Below are 20,799 nucleotides of genomic sequence, written 5' to 3' on the forward strand. Positions count from 1 at the left end.
GATTAAAAAAGGAAGAACACAGGTTTTTGTGGGAGTTATTGTGCTTTAGGATTTACCAAACTGGTGAGAATTATCATCTCCATTTTAGAAATGAATAAGTTGAGGATCTACAAGGTTAAATATATGAGTCAAAGTCAGAGTTATTAGCTATGATTCTGTCATAGTCAGGACTCAACCCATTTAAATAATTTTAGTGGGCATACAAGTCTTATATGGACATACATATATCTTTTTAAAAATTATTAATTATACTTCTTATTTACCAGATATATACATGGCATTGACAATTGCCAAACCTTTTATTCCAATTTTTCCTCTCCTTCCCCCCTCCCAGATGGCAGGTTGACCAATACATGTTCAATATGTTAAAGTATAAATTAAATACAATATATGTATACATGTCCAAATGTATACATGCTATTTTGCTGTACAAAAAGAATCGGACTTTGAACTATTGTACAATTAGCCTGTGAAGGAAATCAAAAATGCAGGCGGACAAAATTAGAGGGATTGGGAATTCTATGTAATGGTTCATACTCATCTCCCAGAATTCTTTCACTGGGTGTAGCTGATTCAGTTCATTACTGCTCTATTGGAACTGATTGATTCATCTCATTGTTGGAGAGGGCCACATTCATCAGAATTAATCATCATACAGTATTGTTGTTGAAATATACAATGATCTCCTGGTCCTGCTCATTTCACTCAGCATCAGTTCAGACATACCTATATCTTAACACTTCTTAATCTATATTAAAAAATTCTAGATTTGGAGTCTTAATATGGAGTCCATAAACCTTTTTTCAAGTATTGACAACTATTGCAATATAATTGATTTCCTTTGTAATATTAAACATGTATTATTGGATTGCTTGCCATCTAAAAGAAGGGATGGGGGAAGGAGGGGAAATCTGAAACACAAGGCTATGCAAGGGTCAATGTTAAAAAATTATCTGTGCATATGTTTTGAAAAAAAAGCTTTAAAAATAATCATATATATATATATGTATATATATATATATATATATATATATACACACACACACATATGGACACAAATTCACATACAAATATGTAATTTTTTTTTTTTTTTTGCTGAGGCAGTTGGGGTAAAATGCCCAGGGTCACACAGCCAGGAAGTGTTAAGTGTCTGAGGTCAGATTTGAACTCAGGTCCTCCTGACTTCAGGGCTGGTGCTCTATCCACTGTGCCACCTAGCTGCCCTGAAATATGCAATTTTATGCCTTTAAAAACATTTTAGGTGGGGTTTATAGGCTTCATTAGACTGCCCAAAGGTGTCCATGTTTTAGACCAAAAGAGTCTTATAGATCTGAAAGACTTATTTACATTGATCAAGGAATCAATCACATGGGAACTGTCTGCAAAGCTGATTTTCCCCCCCTTATTCTTAACATGGCAGTATGTTATTCATTTGTTTTAGTCATATCTGACTCTTCATGACTTCATTTGAGGTTTTCTTGGCAGAGATAGTGGAGTGGTTTGCCATTTTCTTCTGTAGCATTTTACATATGAGAAAACTGAGGCAAACAGTCTTACATGGCTTGGCCAGTGTCACACAACTAACAAGTGTCTGAGACCAGCTTTAAACTTATGAAGATGAGCCTTCCTGATTCCAAGCCCAGTGCTCTATCCACTATCTATGCCACAAGAGTGGGGAAGACTTTTGGACTTGAAGCTAGAAGATGGGTTTGTTTCCTTCCTCTGACATGAACAAGTATCTTAAACTCTCTAAGACCCAGTTTTCTCTGATAATGCTGGCTAATCTTACAGGCCCATGTAAGTGCCATGAAAATGGGAGCTATTTTTATTGTGTCTTGCCTTTCCCCCTTCTCTACTTTGTACTTACAATTAATATATTTTTTATAAATTAATATAATTTATATATAATTATTTTGTATTTATTTGTATTTATAATTAATATATTTTGTATATAATTAATCTAATTTGTATATAATTATTTTGTACTTATTTGTATTTATGATTAATATATTTTGAATATAATTATTTTGTACTTATAATTAATATATTTGTGTATAATTAAGAAAAATTTAATATAATATTATTTGCATATAATTATTTTGTACCTATTGCTTATACTTATAATTAATATATTTGTATATAATTAAGATAATTGGTACATAATATAATTTGTATGTAATTAATATAATCTGTATTCAAGAGGGGAGAGAATGAGTCAGGCCATAGTCTCAATTTCCCTAATTGTGAAAATGCTTGCTGGTCCAAAAAAAGTCCATATTTCCTTCCTGCCACCTATACCCACCATCTATTTTAATGCTTCCTGATGCCCTCCTCAGAGGCTCTGCATTTCTCTGGTTCCATTCTGCTTGTTCTTCAGCCCTATACCTTCCAAGTTCACATCTCCCAGTAAGCTTTTGCCCTCCCCTCTCTGCCACCAGCCCTTGACCTTAGTCCTTCATCTCCCTCTCACCTAACAGATGAGCAGGAATGGGCCCTTTAAGGTTGATGTAGTTGGGTCCATAATGACGGAAGAGAGCACGCCGGACGTAGGCATGGAGGTTCTGGTAGAGAGGCTGCAGTTCCTGATAGATTTTCTCTAGGTCCTGCTCCAGGGAAGGTTTTTCATACTGGGCTCTCCAAGAAGCTCCAGAATCAGCATAGCCTGGGTACAGTGAGAAGAAGCAGCATCTCTTACTCTTTTCCCTGATCATGTAGCTTGTAGTCCTGGGACTTGTCCCCAACTCTCTGTTCCTTCCCCCAAAATCAGAGCCTCAGAGAAAAAACTGCAAGGTTTGTAGGTTTCCAGGGCAGTCTGCAGACTGGAGTACCATGAAGAACTAGGAGAATGGGGACATACTCACCATTGAGCTGGGCAGCCTTGTTGCTAAGCTCCACATACTCCGGGAAGTGGAGAAGAATAGCTCGTCCTGCCATATCCCTCCAACCCTTCCATGCCCATAGCAGGTTGTCATAGTCCTGAGATGAGGCCATCAACTCTGTCAAATCTGAGGGCATTTAATATAAATCAAACACAAGGTCCATAAATATATACATCCCCCCAAACACCAGACCTTAATGGGGTCACATAGGAATGGACTGAGAAATAGTGTGGTACAATGCATTTTTGGCCCTGGCTCTTTCATTAATTCACTGCATTGTTTCAGTCACATTTTGCCTACGTGAGATTTTCTTCATCTGTAAAATAGGGATATCTGCCCAAGGTTACCTCCTAGCTTCAAATATGATAGATGTGAAGGTCATTGGAAAAAATTAAAGTAACAACTTCAGATAAAATGGTATTGTCTGAGCTGAATGTAACTAGAAGTGGCAAAATCACACTGAAAATAGCTCATTAGAAATTTATACTGCATGATCTTAGCAGGGTTATCCTTCCCCCTCAAACTTTTCAGCAATCTTTTTATTCTATTCTTCTTGATCCCTAATCACATCCTTCATATCAACGGTTCCAAACCTGAGGTGTTCCCACAGGACTTGAAAAGATCTCACTCCTACCCTTACTTTTGCCTCTCAAATTTAAGTCACTGACTTGGGCAATTAGGTCTTGCAATGGACAGAGTCCTGGGCCTGAAGCTAGAAAGTCCTGAGGTCATAATCAGCCTCTAACATTAATTTACTAAGTGTGTCTCCTTCAGCAAAACAATAAGCTGTAAAATGGGATGATAAGAACAGTACCTTTCTCCTAGCTCTATAACTAATCTTTGACCTTAGTCCTTCATCTCCCTCTCACCTAACAGATGAACAGAAATGGACACTTTAAGGTTGATTGGTTTTTATGACCATCTACCTTAGCTTTTCATCTATGAAACTGACATAATACCACCTATGTGGTTAGATGATATATAATGGGAAAAGAATATATTGTACAAAAATATTTATAGCAGCTCTTTTTTTTTTTGTAGTGGCAAAGAGTTAGAAAACTGAGGGGATACCCATCAACTGGGAAATGGGCTGAACAAGTTGTAGGATATTCTGCTATAAAAAATGATTTACAGGATGGTTTCAGAACATTTGGAAAAATTTTTATGAACTAATGCAAAGTGAATTGAGCAGAACTAGAATACCATATGCTAATAGCAATCTTGCAAGGATGATCAATTGTAAAAGACTTAGCTATTTTATCAAGACAATTCAAAAGGATTCATGAGGAATGTTATCCACTTCCAGAGAAAGAGTTGATGAACTCTGAGTACAGATTAAAACATATTTTTTTTACTTTTTTTCTTTTTTGTCAGCATTTCTTTTGGAACATGGCTACTGTGAAAATATATTTTGCATTACTTCACATGTATAATTGAAAACATATTGTTTGCATTTTCAAAGAATAGGGAAGAGGTGGAAGGAAGGGAGAGAATTTGGAACTAAAAGTTTTAATAAATAAATGTTAATATTTAAAAAATATATAATTTAGAAATATTTAATGAAAAAAATTAATAATAGCCTTTTATTTTCAATATATGTAAAGATAGTTTCACCCTTGCAAATTTTTCTTTCAATGAAAATTTTTTAATGTAAGAGAGTACTGGGCCTGAGCCCTCAGACATTTACTGGTTGTGTGACTCTGAATAAGTCATTTAACTTTTTCCTGCCTCAGTTTCCCCAATTGTAAAATGGTGATTATAATAACATCTACCTCCCAGAGTTGCTGTAAGGATCAAATGAGATATCTGTAAATCACTAAGCACAGTGCCTGGTACATAGTAGATGCTTGATAAATACTCAACAAATATTTATCCTTCTTTCCTACTTTCCTACTTATCCTTTCCTATTTTCTTTCCTACTTATATCACATACCTTCTAGGTTTGTGATAAAGTATTTTTGTAAACTTTAAGAGGCAGATGAGAGATGTGAGCTATTCTTATTATACCAATAAGCTTTCCCCCATAAGGAACCAGTTTCCATCCTTTGATTTTCTTACTCTTCCTTCTGTGGACTTCCTCCAGGTTTTTCTACATCCTTTTGATAGTCCAGATAGGATAAAACACTTAAAACAGGGTAAGACTAATGACAAATATGGCAGAGTCATTGTCATGATTCCTGGATGGTACCTTCTTTTTCACACATTCTATATATATGTGCATGCCTTCTCCCATGCACTAATATACCTAGTCACATGCCGCTTCATCCAGGGTAGAAGAGGGAGAAGAGGAGGACTTTTTGTCTCCTGTGTTGTTTTTCTTCTCTCCCTCACTCTATTCCTATTATTTATTCTGCTGGAGAAATTGGGCAGTTAAGACCTTTTTGGACAAGGATCAAATAGGAAAGAATGTCTCTCCAACACTACCAATATATAGAAAGTTCTTGGAAAAAGAGGGATTACTTAGGTTTGCAATGATAGGTAGATGGGAAAGGCCTTTTTGGGTTGATGGAATGCTAAGAAAAGGGTTAGACAGTACAGAGAATAGAACCTGGAGTCAGGAAGTTCTGAGTTCAAATCTAGCCTCAGATTCTCTCTAGCTAGAGAAATCATTCAACTTCTGTCTGCTTTAGTTTTCTCATAGAATTTTTCTAATAGAATTTTTCAAGGTTTGCTGATGATCAAATAAGATAATATAATAATTGTATAAATATGTTTAGAAGAATTGCATATGTTTAACATATATTGGATTACTTGCCATCTAGGAGAGGGAATGGAGGGAAGGGAAGGAAAAAATTTGGAACACAAGGTTTTGCAAGGGTGAATTTCGAAAATTATCTATGCATATGTTTTGAAAATAAAAATCTTTAATAATTTAAAAAATGAGATGATAATTGTGAAAGGACTTTAAAGCCATAAAGCATCATGTAAATACTAACAATCATTCTTATTAAGAGCTTAGAATTGCTGAGGACTGGTGTGCTTCTGCTAGTCAAATGGAAGCACAAATAGAAGGAGAGTGAAGGAGAAAGAATTATGAAGTACAGAAGAGTAGAAGACACGTGTGGAAGCAAGGAGGAAAAAAAGAAGAAATGAGTCGAGTTAACTACAAACAAGATGCACTCTTTGCACAAAAAAGTGAAGTCTTCATAAGAAACCCAATGGGCCTAGATTACCTGAATACTGGGGATGGAAATAAAAAAAATGTTTGGATCTAAGGAAAGGTGATGAATCAAGGCAAAGTAGATTCCTGGCACTGTTGGAAAAGGACCAGAGATGGAGTTCTCAAGAAAGTGCTTTAGAGTTTACAAAACACTTTCCTCTTGACTACTCAGTACAAGTTTATAAATGATTTAGGTTCAAGTAATTTGCCTAAGGTCACCAAGTTCTCAAGTAAAAAAGTTAGCATTTCAACCCAAGTCCAGCAAACTCTCCACAACACAAAACTAGGAGAGAAGATAAAGGTAATCTACAAACACACTAAATTTGAAGACTTGACAAGTAGACTATGCTTTATGGCTATTTCCACCATAGCTAGCCTTAAGTATTCTTTCCAACTCACCCCACCCATTTCCTTAACAAAAACACATCCATACTCACCAGGCTCCAGGGGTAGACAGGAACCATCTTCCCGGCACACTTTGGCTGTACTGTAAGATGATTCCATCTTCAATAGGATCTTATTGTACTAGAAATCAGGGAGAGGCAATGGTATTACCTAGGAAGTGCCATAGGAAGTACCTCTTCCATTTGGGGGACCTTTAACCTTTTTCAGCTCTTATCTCCCTATGCAAATCTTCCTTCCTCCTAATCTGTTGTTCTCCATTGGAATTCTCCCAATTAACAAATTCTCCCCGGCTCCCAGATCCTCAGTCATAATCATACCTTATCCAAATCTGTTGGAGACAGGGCTGCCCGACCTAAATCTTGAAGCTTTCCTAGGAGTCGTATCACTGATGATTTCTGGAAACTGTTGGTGTCAAACTGGCGGGCACGGGTGCCATATTGTAGGGTGTAAGAAGACAATTCCAGGTTCTTTTCCAACTAGGAGGGCGGAAGCATAAGGGCTGGGCTATACCAATGAGCCAATCCCAATCCACAAAAGGCAAAGTCTTAGATCCTACAATTCATTCCTATCTCTGGTTCATTGGTTCAATCTGCATTGATTATACTACTTTAGTTATACCTCTGAACACAGACCCTATGGGAGGGAATTGTGTTCTTATACATAGACTCCCTAGTCTGTTCCTTTCAATACACAGGGCTGTCTCTCAAGGTCTATATATGGATGTCTATAAGGATGGAGACCTTAGGGCTAATACCTAAAGGAACATATTGGCAAATTTGCTACTTTTATTTGCTCAAAGCTTATGGCAAGTAAAGAGTATGCTGGATGGGGAGCCTGGAGGCTTAAGTATGAATCTTGATTCTGCTGCTCACTCCCTTTGTGACCTTGAAGAACCTCTATGGAATTTAGTTTCCTTATTTAAATAAATGAGCTTTCTTCCAGCTCTAAAAGTGATTCATATGAATAAGGAATGCATCTCTGCATTCAATGACATAGGGAACTCTCAAGTGAAGAAACTCTTTTGCTAATGTAGGTCATCATATTCTCTGCAACTTATAATCTTAGAACATTGCTTAGAGCAGAGCTTCTTAAACTTTTCCACTCAAAACCCCTTTTTACTTGACAAATTTTCACATGATCAAGGGTATGTAGGTATATAAAACAGAATGAGTACCCCAACCACTATGGCTCTCTTCCCCCACCAGACCAAGCAGCTTCCCTTCCTGAGTCTTAGGCATTAAGAGTAGGACCAAAGAAGAAAAGGGAGGCAATGGGGAAGGGGGCTCAGAGGGAAGGGATAAGGTTGGTTTTCCTAGACAAATTCATGACACAGGTTAGGAATAGAGAGGAGGCAGTCCCAGAGATGGGGCTAGTAGGAGAGGAGATGGTGGGGGACTCTACCATAATCTTGCTATTTTCCCCGGTGATGTTTGTGTTGTAAGCCCAGCTGGCCTCTACATATGCATTCATTATGCCTTGTCCCAACCGGTCATATTCCTCAAGGAACTTCTCAGCCTCTGCTTCATCAGTCAGCTTGTCTGTTGAAGGGAGGAAGGGGAAGACACAAACTGGCTCAAGGTAGCCCTTTTTCCTTCTCCAAATCCCAGACTCTTCTCTCCCTATCTTCTCATCTCTCTTCCCTCCTCTTTTCTCATCCCATTTCCTTTCCTCTTTGTATTTGTAACCACCATGATCAACACAGGTGCCTGGTATGCATAGCAAACAATAAATACTCATTTGATGGATTCATTGATTCCCCTTTCCCCCTCCTTTTCCCCTCTCTGCATCTCTCTTATCCCTTCCCTTGTTTCCAAGCCTGATCCTCTACGCAGGCTTTGAGCTTTTCCCCAAACTTAGAAATTATGAGATCTGCCCACAATAAAAGAATGGAAGTGTTTCCTGAAGCACCCAACCCATGATCAGCACAACCAAGCAATTCAGCATCCCAGCCAATCAGAACATAGCTCAGAGTTCATAGAGCCTAGGTATTAAGAACTCAGAACCTATGGATCATCTTGGAATCTGAAAGGATTGTTGAGCTTATGAAGTAGCTCCAAGGTATAAGAAGCTGGTATGGTGTTTTCCAATCCCTGAATCACTTCTGAAGGGCTCACAGAGTAAGTCTATGGGATGGAAGACCTCTCCCCATATTCTTATTTTAATGACAGGAATAATATAAGGCTTTTGCTAGAAAATGAAGTGAGCTCTAGCACCATCACTTCAGGGTCTAGCATTGTTTTCCCCTGCAGACATTACCGATGCCCTCTGGATAGCCATCTGGCACTGGAGGACGCCAGTCAAATTCAGGCCAGCCCAGGACCTCGCCATTATTCTGGTTCTGTTGTTGCAGCCAATTGGTGAGAGGCTGGAAGTATTCAAGAAGTGGTCCTGCATCCATAGTCTCTGAGCCTGTCAGCCCCTTAAGTATCTCTTGCCAGCTCCGAGAAGCACCTGCTTGCAATACCTCCCTGAAATGGGTACAAGGGGTTCAGGAGAGATTTCTAACTTAGTTTACCTGCCTTATCTCTGAAATTGGGTTTCTCTACATCACTTCTACTTGCTCTTGTGTAAATTAGACCATGAGAACCATGGAAATCCATGGGCTCTTTAAGGGATAAACAAAATTGGGAATGTCAAATTAACCATTAGCTGTACAGCAATAGCTGCATATTCAGGTAGTATAGAGGATCCTAGAATCAGGACAATATGAGTTCAAATCTGACCTTACTAAAAATGTGTGAATCTGGGAAAATCACAACTTCTTTTTGTCTTAGTTTCCTCAATTGTAAAATGGAAATAATAGCAGCTACCTCACAGGGCTGCTATGAGAAGCAAATGAGATAGCATTTGTAAGCCAAATGTCTGGCTCCCAGAAAGCACTATATAAATGCTTATGTTCTTCCCCTTCCCTTCCCCCTACACTGGGGGAATCCAATCTAATTGCAGATTTAATGGTAGAGAGGTGGACTCCCCACAAATATAATCTGTCATTCCCCTTTCCCCCTGTATAGAAGTACCATACTATCCACTTTATTCTCCCTCTTCCTTTCCAAGACTCCCTGCCTTCTCCCAAAGCCTACCTGAGTTTGTCACCAGCCTTTCGAGATTGGTAGATGTCACAGTAGTGCAGGGGCCCGGTGTAGCCTGCTTCAGCACACAGAGCTTTGTGGAACTGGAACTGCAGGACAAAGCTCACAAAATACCTGTGGATACATTTGTTTGCATCATTGGAAATGCTCAAGCTCTTTTTCTGCTTCCTATCTAAGATAGCAGGAGAGTGGAAGAACATAGATCTTTCCTTCTTCCCTTAAATTCTGGGACCGGTCCCTTTTCTCTATAACATCCCAGATCTTAGTCCTGAGATGAATTCAACGGCGACTCAATTGCCAAGAAAACATTGTAGAGATAGGAAGGGTGAGAGTGAGAGAAGGGAACAATATTACTGTACCTGATGTATGGTGTAACAGCCGGGACATGATACTTTGCTCCAGCATCGAAGTGGGTTTCATTCCGGGATATGGGAGGGCAGATGCCCTGGTATTTAGTCCTAGAAGAGAAAAAAGAGTGACCTATTACCCAGAAACACAGGAGTTTAAGCAAAGGTTTAGATACAGGCAGTCTGATTAGTATAAGGCAGTTAGGAAGTTCCATAGTACACAGAGCATTGGTCTTGGATTCAGGAAGACCTGATTTCAAATGTGCCCTTGGATACTCACTGTGTGACCCTGAGCAAGTCATTTTACTTCTGTCTGCCTCAGTTTCCTCAACTGTAAAATGAGGATAGTAATAGCTCCTTCCCTCCAGGGTTGTTATAAAGACCCAATGAGATATCTGTGAAGCACTGGACAAACCTTAAAGTACTATATGATAAACATTGCTATTATTATTAGTTTGGATTTTGTAGGGGAAAGACCAGGTGGCTGATGCTCTGTGGTAATAACAGAAAGACTCGTACATTTGAAGTAAGATGTCACCTGAATTTGAATCCCAGTTCTAATACTTTACAATGTGACCAAGGACCAGTTATTTGAATTCTCTGAGCTATAGTTTCCCCTTTTGTAAAATGGGGATACTGATGATAAACTAGCCACTCACTTCACAGTGCTAATGGGATAAAAGAGCTTTGTAAACCTAAATTGTAGGGTTTTGAGATGGAAAAGGTAACCAGAACCAACCCTTTCATTATATAAATGAATCAACTATCATGGAGGATAGGGATCAGGTTACTAACACAAATAACAGATTTTTATACAGTGTGTCCCAGTCTTAATACTATGTTCATTTTTAAGTGTTAGTTTAGTTAACAGTGTTTTTAATAGTGTTAGTGTTCTTAAGCTTAGGTAGCTTCAAATGGCACTAAGACTTCTGCATCAGCATGTAGAAACTTTACAAGTCTTCCAACTACTTTATCTAAGTTATTTCCTTTGAACTACACAACTATCCTAACTTACAAAGTTAATCCATTTCACAGATGAAAAAATTTGAGATTCAGAGAAAGTTAGTAATTTTTTTGTCCAGACTACATCTGGGGAATAGAGGTGGAATTTTAATCCAGGCCTGTCTGATTTCATGTCCAGTAATTAATATACTTTGCCCACAAACTCAAAAATTAAAGTTTTTCTGTTGGAGGGACAGGGAAGAAGTATGGTGGGAAGGGTAGCAACTGGGGCAAATTGGTGTTTTTTTTCCCCCTGAGGCAATTGGGGTTAAGTGACTTGCCCAGGGTCACACCCACAGCTAGGAAATGTTAAATGTCTGAGATTAGATTTAAACTCGGATCCTCCTGACTTCAGGACTGGTGCTCTACCCACTGCCCTGCAAATTGGTGTTTTCTTCGTTATCCAGAGTGTCTTTGCCAGGGAGGAAGCAAAAGAAGATGAAGGATGACTTTTCCTAGATGTTTGCTTACCGAAGGTACCACCAATCAGAGTTGTACTGAGATGGAGTTGTGAGCCCACTAAAGACCCTCCAACGCCACTGGTCCACCAGGTAACCAAAGGGCAAGAAGGCAATCTTTTCTAATGCCATCTTCAACAAGTAGTTGATGTCATTTTCTGAAAGATAGTTGTAGGATAAGTGAGGATAAGAAGGAAGGAAAGGACAGGATTTATCCTGGAGAATTGGCTTCAGGATTTGGGAAAAGGAGTAATTTGCGTTCAAGACAAAGAAAAGTAGAGAGAAAGGATCATAGCATTTACAACTGGAAGAGAGGGATTTTAAAGACCATTTAACCAAATTGTTACAATTTATAAGGAACAAAAGAAAAAATCAGAAAGATTAACTGAATTACCCAAAGTTCATAGGTGGTAAATGGCAGAGCTAGTCTTTAGATTTCAAATTTCGTGTCCTTTGTTCCTATGCCCCATCTAGGACATTTTCCATTTTAGGCCCATCTCAGGCTGTACTCTGTGATCACTGCTCTTCCCTCTCCCTATTTTCTTGCCCAGCTCTGAGATTTCCTTTTTCTACCAAAGCCTCTAAGGCTAGTAATAGCATGAAAATAAAGAGGCAGGGGTGGAGGTAGAGTAGAAAGGGCAGGAAGAACAGCCATCAGGACTAAGGATGAAGGGGGAGTGGAAAGCTCTGGTCATCCCTCTTATCACGTACCCTTGTCACTGATAACTTGGTCCAACAGGCCGATTTTGTTTAGATGAGCAGGTGTGGAGACCGATAAGGCTAGCACATCCCCGATGGCTTCATGGAAACCAGGGTTGGCACCCCCTCGCAAGGAAACAGGCTGATTTTTGTACTGAAGGTAATACTGTATGTGGCCCATCTCATGATGCACAGTGGACAACTGGTCCATGGTCACTCTTGTGCACTGCTTAATCCTAGGGCAGGAGAAGGAAGATGAAGTGGGGGTGGGCTAAGCAGACAGAGGCCTACTTAGGACGGAACTGGACAACAAAGCTGAGAAGGGAAGACCATGTAAGCTACCAGTGAAAGGAGAATTAAATGAAATATTCCTCTAGTCCAGGGATTCTTAACCTGGAATCAAGAAGCCTTCAAGGAGTGTATGGTTAGATTTTAGAAGGCCCATAATTTTTTAAACTATTATGAGATATCTATTTAACATGTATAACATATATTGTATTGCTTGCCATATAGGGGAGTAGGTAGAAGGAAGGAGGGGAAATCTAAAACACAAGGCTATGCAAGGGTCAATATTGAAAAATTATCTGTGTATATGTTTTGAAAATAAAAAGCTTTAAAAATAAAAAAAACTATCATGAGAACTTTATTTTAATATAATTGGGTTTTTTTGGTAATTCTATGAAAATTTTTGAATGCATTTAAAAATATTTTGAGAAGGGGCAGTCCATTAACTTCATCAAATTAACAGAGGGATCCATGACATAAAAACAGTTCAAAATTCTTGCTTTATTCCCTCTATGGGAAGCAGTAATAGCATGAAAATAAAGAGGCAGGGGTCGGCCATCAGAACTACGGATGAAGAGGGAGAGGAGAGCTCTGGTCATCCCTTTGACCCCATACCACTGTCATTAGTGACATGGTCCATCAGGCTGATTTTGTTTCAAGAGCCCTTTCTGTCATGTTCTCAGGAGTATGTTAGGGGGCTTCCCAGGAATCCTCTGAATGGCCTAATACTCTGGATAATGGTAATCTCAGCTAGCTAACATTTAATGAATCTTCTTCTTATTCCTCCCAAATGCCAAAGAATCCCTGTAGGACGAAGTGCACCTAAAATCTTTCCTGTTGTAGAAGTCCCAGGCAGAGGCATGGCATACCACCTCTCGTCCATCATTCGGCTTCTCCAGCATGGACTCGGCCCAGAACTCCGGAGGCATAGGCAGTAGTCCCAGGGATGTAAAGAATTCTTCAGCAACGCGGAACATGTGTGTGGCGTTCCAGCCCTGGGGGGAGATAGGGGGAAGAGCAGTGGTGGTGAGAGAACAACGTGGGGCAGGGTCAGCTGCAGCATCTCCAGCCCAGAAACAGGATCTCATCCCTCTCCATCCTTTTCTCTATCTCCCTTCAGATCACTCCCATAATAAAGCTGAATCTCCTCCAGCCCAGAGGCAGCCTAGGACAGGGCTTGATTCTGTGATTTGCCTCCCATTCAAAAGGATGAATTATTTACTGGACAAAAAAATAGACAAAGGGGAAAGTAGTCACTGATAACAAGGGATTTCTTCTGCCCTCAAATGGGATGGAGAAGAAGATGGGGGTAGCATGCTCACCAAAGGCAGAAAGCCACTAGTCTATTAACCCTAGGGTTTACCAAGACTGGAATCTTTCCCATATTATACTAAAATATTTGTTCCTTAGATCTTCAATTAAAGGAGAACCTTCCATCCCTCCTGTTCTTCTGTGTTCTTGATTAATTCCCTTTCTCTACCCTTACTCCTCATCCCCACACTTGTCCTTCTGCCCATTTCTGAGTTCACTCTTGCTCATCTTTCTCTGTCCCTGCTGACCACCATGACCATGGAGATTTTAGTGGAGATACTGTCCCAGATCGTTCAGTTTGGATCAGCCAGAGGATAATCATCCTCTACCTCTTAGAAGTATATCTACCTTCTGCACCATGGTGTTGGTGACATCTAGATTGGGCTTGTTTGGGAAAGGAACCACCATGTCATAGATGTTTTCCCAACTCTGTGCCCACATGTTTCCTGCAGAAGCAAGCAGAGAAGATAACATCCAGTTACCTATATTGCCAAGGTCAGGCAACATCACCTATGATCAGCCAGTATCATGGGGGTCTCAGTCAGAGGCTCATACAAGAACGTAGCCAAACTGGAATGTTGACAATGGAAGAAGGAAGAGAATCTAGGGATTAATATCATATTCTTGTGAATATTCTAGGCTTCTCAGACCTGGCAGGAGGTTAGCCTGTGTTTTGGTAGAAAATGCTTTTCTGAATAGGGTAGGGTCTTCTCTTGACACCCTGAAGACACTATCAGAAAGCTAAGGACTGCAGGACACCCACCGTAACTACTGTCCCTACCCCTGACATCCTATCTATGTCATTTTGCACTTCCCTTCCAACCCATGGGAAGATAGGATGGTAGTTGGTTCTTACCCAGAAGATGAGCAGGAATAGGGCCACGGAGATTGATGTACTTGTCCCCATAGCGACGGTGCAAGCCACGACGTACAAAAGCATGGAGATTCAGGTAGAGTGGCTCCAGCTGTTGGTACAGTCGTTCTAGGTCTTCCGCAAATGTGGGCGAATCATACCAAGAACGCCAGTATGCTCCTGTATCCTGAAAGCCTGCCAAGGAAATACCTCCAGTCCAAGGGTCCTCTCATACCCAGGTGATACATAAATAATTCCCATTAGAAGATTCACAGTCTGATGACTGTCTCATATATCACTTCCTTTAGTTCAAGGTGAGGATGAGAGGATGAGAAGGAAGAAAATGGCCCAAGGTTAGAAGCATGAGGAGATGGAATCTCACAAGATTGGATCATAAGTCATTGTTTTTGAGAAAAGGCAAATTTTCTGTAGGCAGAGGGAAGGTATCCTGACCCAGCAAGTGATACTGGGATCCCTGGAAGAGTTTGGGAATCTGGACTGAGTTAAGAGTTTATGGCTTCCATACAGGAAAGTAGGAAGGGAAAAGATTTATATATTTACATGTTTATGTCTCTATATTTATATTTATATATTTATTTCTCTATATTATATATATAAATTATATGTATGTTATTTATATATCTATATCTATAGTTACATCTATGTATCTGTAAAGTATTTATATAGTCACTACTATGTTTCAAGCCCTGTGCTACCTCATTTGAGGTAGACAATGAGATGACAGAATCCTAATGACAGTGGTACAGGAGAAGGGTGTTAATCAAGCCAGGGTGGCCAACATCTTCATCTATCAGGAGCAGACAGAACAGAAATAACCAGAGTGTGGGAAGGAAAAGGGGTAATCTAATTGTTAGTAAATCCAAGTCAGGGTAAGTTACCTTTTCCTTTTTTTTTCCCTTCTCATTTTTTCCATATTAAAGGACAGATCCCTGAATCCAGAGCTTTCTGTTCTTTTCCATTTATTAGCTGATTTAAAAAATATTTTTAAACAAACTTCCTCTAGATAAGGATAGGGTTGATTTTACTTGTCCCTAATTTCTATCATGACTGTGATTGTAAATTCTGAGTGCAAATGAGAATGATGCCAGTGGCTAGCTTGAATACACAGATCTACATTATAAGGGAAACATTATAAATCTTATAGACTATATAGTATGAAAAAATTTTATGATAGGGAAGAGATCCCTATGGAAGATAAGAGTATAGAGACAGTATAATATCATTTTAGGGCTGAAAAGGATCTTGGGTTAAAACAATGATTTCTTTGTAGGCAGGTCAAATCATTTAAAATGTGAATGCTTTAAAATACAGGTGTCAAATGAAATAGAATCTGAAGCTGCTGATCCATATAGAAGGATCTCAGTGGATGCATACTGATTTAGTTTCTAAAATGTAACATTATCTATGCTTTGTTGTATTTTCTATTTTATTAAATATTTCCCAATTACATTTTAATCTTCTAAAGGGATCTGACTCCTCTGCTTTATATTATTTACAGTTTCTGCTGCAAAGGGAGGAGGGGATGGTGAACAAAAGGGAGGTTCTATTTCTGAACTGGTTTGGTAGAATGAGATAAGCACGATCTGGGAGGATCATCTCTTTACAGTTATGAGGACAGAAAGATTTCTTCATTCAAACTCTACTAGTTACAAAGAAAAAGAATTAAAATTAGACAGGAAATTGAGAAATATCTTCTTTAGGAATCACAGCATTTAAGAGTTTTTTTTTTTTATTTCTGGGGCAGCTAATTTGTGCAGTAGATGGACCATCCCTGGAATCAGGAGGACATAAGTTGAAGTCCCAGACTTGATGCTTATTAGCTGTATGACTGTGGGTAAGTAACCTAACTCTGATTGCCTTATGGGGAAAAAAAGTTTGCATTTTACCATCAGAATATGGATTATCTTACCTAATTGTTTTTGCATGTATCCCTATCTATATTGTAAACTCCACGAGGCAAAGAATACCTTATGCATCTTTGCCCATTCTCTAGTGCTTCAGTCACCTCCGTGATATGTTGAGGAAGAGACACTGATCCTAACAGAAGGTGTGTGAGGGTGGTGAGAAACAAAAAATAACTCCACAAGATTACCAGAAGGTCAGAATGTATTCTGAGGGTTGAAGACAAGACCGAAGGAAAAGAAAGGACAGGCGTGGAATAGCTTGGGAAAGATGAAAAGGACAAACTCACCATCCATCTTGGAAGCCTCATTGCTGAGATTGACATAAGATTGATATTCAGGTTTCAGAGGAATCCCTACAGCATTGTGCCAGCCCTCCCAGGCAAACAGCAGCTTACTGTAGCTCCTTGATGAGGCCATGATTTCTGTAAGCTCTGAAACATAGACAAATGAGGTGGTACAGGGTGCTCCAATATAAGTGCTCAGAGCATCTATCAGTCCCAAATTGGGCAATGGGACTGACATCTCTTCTAGCTCCCATAAGTATTCATTACTACATATTCAAAATTTCCAACTATGAGTCGTGCCATATTGGTGCTGTACAAATCAGGCTATAAAGACTTGGTCCCTACCCTGGGGAACTTATTTTTGCTCTGGGACAGACAACAGAGACATAGAGATGTACAGAATATACAGAAAGCCCCCCCCCACACACAAGACAGACTTAAAACCTATTGGAATCACTCCAACACTTGGTATGTGACCCTGGCAAGGCTTCATAGCTTAGTGGACAGAGATGTGGATTTAGATCAAGAAAAGATGGGTTCAAATCATGCCTCTAACATATATTATCTGTACAAACTTTGATAAAATTAATCTACTTCTCAGCAGGCAACTCTGAGACCCTAAATTGACAATCTTCATGGCAAAACTTGCTTCACAGGGAGTTTTCTCTACACTAATGAAATCACAGGTCAAGACCAAAAAAGGGAGGGAAGGGAAAAGGGGAGGATTTTATTTGCATTCTCTCTCTACACTGGAAAGTTCTATGTAACCTGCAAGGTTTCATGAAAATGAGTTATTATAAATTCAGAAATTAGATTGCAATATATAGCAAGTAGGATTCAAATAGGATGAATAACTGTTGAGGTGGAAATCATTGGAAGGAAAAGGTTAATCAAGATCAAATAAGTAAATCAAGGGGACAAATCTATTGGAATTATTCAAATAAGGGGAATTTGAGGAGCCTGGAGAGGTTGGAAAGAAAGTAGGGATGTATCCACTGTGGTGGATCTGGGAAAAAGCAGGAGAAAGGGGAGAGGACATACAATGGGGTGGGAATATGGATGAGTTAGTTTGCTTGAAACTATCTGAAAAGGGGGTAAACCAGTACTACCCTTGCCGACATCTCCCTGGCCCATAAACCCAGGGAAGCACTAGAGATGGGCTGGTTTTGTTTGTTTCTTCCCTTTAAGGGCATACACATTACCCATTACCCCTCCGTTCTCACACAGAGAAAGTAGCCCCATGGGAGTTGTCTTCCTGTTGGTTTTGCCAAGACTAAAGCTATGGGGGAGGGGGTCCTCAGAGAGGAACAGGTACCTGGTTCCAGGGCCCAGCAGGTGGCAGTCTTGTTGGGAAAGCAGACCTTGGCTGAAGAATATATGCTGGTCATTTTGCTCAGCAAGGTATTGTACTGGTAAGGATGGGGGAAGGGAGGTGATAAGTCAGTCTAGTAATCCTTCCCCCCTCCCATCAGAAGGAGATACATACAGACCCATAAGGCTCCCCCTTCTCCCCTCAATCTTTTCACTCTACCATCACTTACCTTCTGACGCTGGTCTAGGGGCAAATTGGCTGAGCCCAGGACCCGAATAGAATTTATGAGCTTTTGAAGCTGGGGGTCAGTGAAGTTCTTCCAGACAGGGTCAAACAATTCCTTGGCCTTCATACCCCATGCCTCAGTGAATTCTTGAGAAAATAGGTCTGCTTCCTCCTGTAGTGGATGGAAGGGTCAACTTGTGGAGGATTGAGGTAGAGTTCAATAATAGGGAGGCTTTGACATTTATAGAGAAATAATAATTTTTTTTTTTAAAGAACCACCTAATTGAACTACCTAATGTCACAGTTGAGGAAACTGAAAGCAGGGGAAAAGGTGGGAAAAATGATATGCAATGAGAACTTTTCATCCAGCAGAAATTGTTAAATTTTCTCAGTCTATTGTTTTAGGAGAGAAATGGATTACGACATCCCAGGAATTCTGGGTTTGAACAGAAAGTATACTAATTCCTTTGGTCTGAGAAGGGTGGGGTCAAGGATCAAAAATTTAGGGTTAGAAGGGATCTTGGAGACCATCTAGTCCAACATTCTCATTTTATAGACAAGGCAATTGAGACTCAAAAAATTAAAAACTGCTCAGTATTCTTGGGGAGCTTATGCTCTAAAATTGATAATGGAGACATAAAGAACATTTGTTTCCGGGACTTTATGATACCAAACCCAATTCTCTGTACCACAGAGGAAAAAAAAAAAAAAAGAAAGGAAAGAAAGAATATAGGGGAGAGAAAGAGGAAGAAGAAGAAGAAGAAGAAGAAGAAGAAGAAGAAGAAGAAGAAGAAGAAGAAGAAGAAGAAGAAGAAGAAGAAGAAGAAGAAGAAGAAGAAGAAGAAGAAGAAGAAGAAGAAGAAGAAGAAGAAGAAGAAGAAAGAAGAAGAAAGAAGAAGAAGAAAGAAGAAGAAGAAAGAAGAAAGAGGAAAGATCAAGTGACAGTCAGAAGGATACCTAAATGGACCCCCAGGATCTTTCTCTCGCGGAAAGCTGGGTGAACACCCCTAGGAAGAGCTCAGAGGGAGGGCCGGTTATCCTGTTCTCCCTCGGGATACCTGGGCAACTACCTTAAGGTTCCTCCTCCCTCGCCCCCCAGCTCGCTAGTCTTGCCGGCTTCTATCTGCTGGAGGCCGCTAATTCCCGGTCAAGTTGCAGAGGAGGGCAGGGGCCACTTTGGGAGGAGTCAGCAGCTAGCTGGCCGTCCCAACCTGAAGACAACGGTCCAGCCGCAGCCTGGGTAGGAAGTGCCGGACCGAGACATAGCCAGGAGCTCACAAGTGGCCGAGTGTGGCACGGAGCAGTTAGAGCCGGGTCTCCTCTCCAGAGGCAGGGATCCCGGGCCCACCGAAGGTGCTGCGTGCGGGCCAGCGATTGGCTGATGGGATCTTCCCCCACCCCCCACAGTGGTTCCCCGAAAAACCTCCCCAGGTTGCTCCACCGCCTGCCCCAAGTAACCCTCACCTGCCGCTTTGCGTTCTCTTCGGTGATGTTGACGTTGTAATTCCAGCTAGCTAAGGTGCTCTGGTACAGGACCACCTCCGCCGTGGAGTTGTAGCTCTGGACGAAGTCTGCAGCCCCTTTCTCGTCTGCGGGAAAGTCCCCGGGCATCAGCTCGGTGGGCAGGGCCTGGGCGGGCGACACAAGCAGTCCGGCCAGCAGCAGCCGCAAGACGACCTGCCGCGCGAGCGGCCCGGGGCAGCCCCGGGCTGGGAAGACCATAGTCCGAGCTGCGCTGAGCCGCTACGCTGAGCTGGACGCGCACTGGGGCTCCCGCCTCTCGCCTCCCTCGCCTGGGCGGATTATAAAGCCAGCAGACGCTGACGCTCAGCACACCCCCACCTCTCCGCCTTGCAGCTCTTCCTACCCAGCTCCAAAGTCCCCCTCGGCTTCGGGTGGATTTGGGAAGAGGAGGAGAGGGCGGGATGAGGGGCTCGACAGAGGCCTGACCCCTTTCCTGCCCCGCCCCTCCATAGGACCAAGGGCAAGGAGAGAGATAGGGAGGCGGGATCAAAGGAGGGGCGGGAATCGCTAGGTGAGATCAGGGGGTAGATTAGACACAGGCTCACGAAGACATTCTTCTTTCAGCGCGTGTGACTACCTAGACTTCTCTCTCTCGGGGGCAGAGGTAGCAGGGAATGGATGTTTAGGGAGAAGGAGGACTCTGAAGAGAGGAGAAAAGCAACGCGCAGTGAGGGAGACTGAGCCTCCTGCAGGTGGCTTCTTTCACTCCTTGCACTAACTCCTGGATTCCAGGACCAGCTCAGGTCCAGTTTCCTTCAGGAAACTCCCGTGCTTAAATGACCTCTGAGTTTAGGGCTAGGATTGTGTTGGGTATTACAGGTGCTTCAGTGGAGTGTTTTAGATGTTGAGAACATCCATCTAAGGGACGTATCTTAGGAAACTGAGGCCTAAAAAGGGAAGTGATTTGATCAAGATTTATAGGAGGAGTAATCCTGGAATTTTAGGCCAGATTTTCTTTCCAATCCAATGCACTTTCTATTGTGCTTGTCTTAATTTATGTTCCATTTATTTGAATGTACTGTCTATAGAGGGTAGTGTGAA

At 40.9% G+C, this 20,799-nt stretch overlaps 1 protein-coding gene across 2 annotated transcripts in view; it reads right to left on the reverse strand.

Moving 5' to 3' along the window:
* Positions 1-20,127, reverse strand: part of LOC141538911 (angiotensin-converting enzyme-like) — a 41,989-nt gene extending 21,862 nt beyond the window's left edge. For both annotated transcript variants that reach the window (XM_074260879.1, XM_074260878.1), the window contains exons 1-17: positions 19,699-20,127; positions 18,239-18,406; positions 18,013-18,106; positions 16,701-16,844; positions 14,492-14,683; positions 13,984-14,081; positions 13,147-13,319; positions 12,052-12,275; positions 11,354-11,498; positions 9,893-9,991; positions 9,525-9,647; positions 8,701-8,912; positions 7,846-7,982; positions 6,762-6,920; positions 6,477-6,564; positions 2,862-3,005; positions 2,471-2,662 (exon numbers count right to left, since the gene is read on the reverse strand). In XM_074260879.1, coding sequence (XP_074116980.1) covers positions 2,471-2,662; positions 2,862-3,005; positions 6,477-6,564; positions 6,762-6,920; positions 7,846-7,982; positions 8,701-8,912; positions 9,525-9,647; positions 9,893-9,991; positions 11,354-11,498; positions 12,052-12,275; positions 13,147-13,319; positions 13,984-14,081; positions 14,492-14,683; positions 16,701-16,844; positions 18,013-18,106; positions 18,239-18,406; positions 19,699-19,956 — 2,650 coding nt within the window. In that variant the 5' untranslated portion in view covers positions 19,957-20,127. The remainder of the gene's footprint in view (positions 1-2,470; positions 2,663-2,861; positions 3,006-6,476; positions 6,565-6,761; positions 6,921-7,845; positions 7,983-8,700; positions 8,913-9,524; positions 9,648-9,892; positions 9,992-11,353; positions 11,499-12,051; positions 12,276-13,146; positions 13,320-13,983; positions 14,082-14,491; positions 14,684-16,700; positions 16,845-18,012; positions 18,107-18,238; positions 18,407-19,698) is intronic.
* Positions 20,128-20,799: the final 672 nt, after the last annotated feature.

Source organism: Sminthopsis crassicaudata, chromosome 4 (genome assembly GCF_048593235.1).
Source record: "Sminthopsis crassicaudata isolate SCR6 chromosome 4, ASM4859323v1, whole genome shotgun sequence".
NCBI lineage: Eukaryota > Metazoa > Chordata > Mammalia > Dasyuromorphia > Dasyuridae > Sminthopsis > Sminthopsis crassicaudata.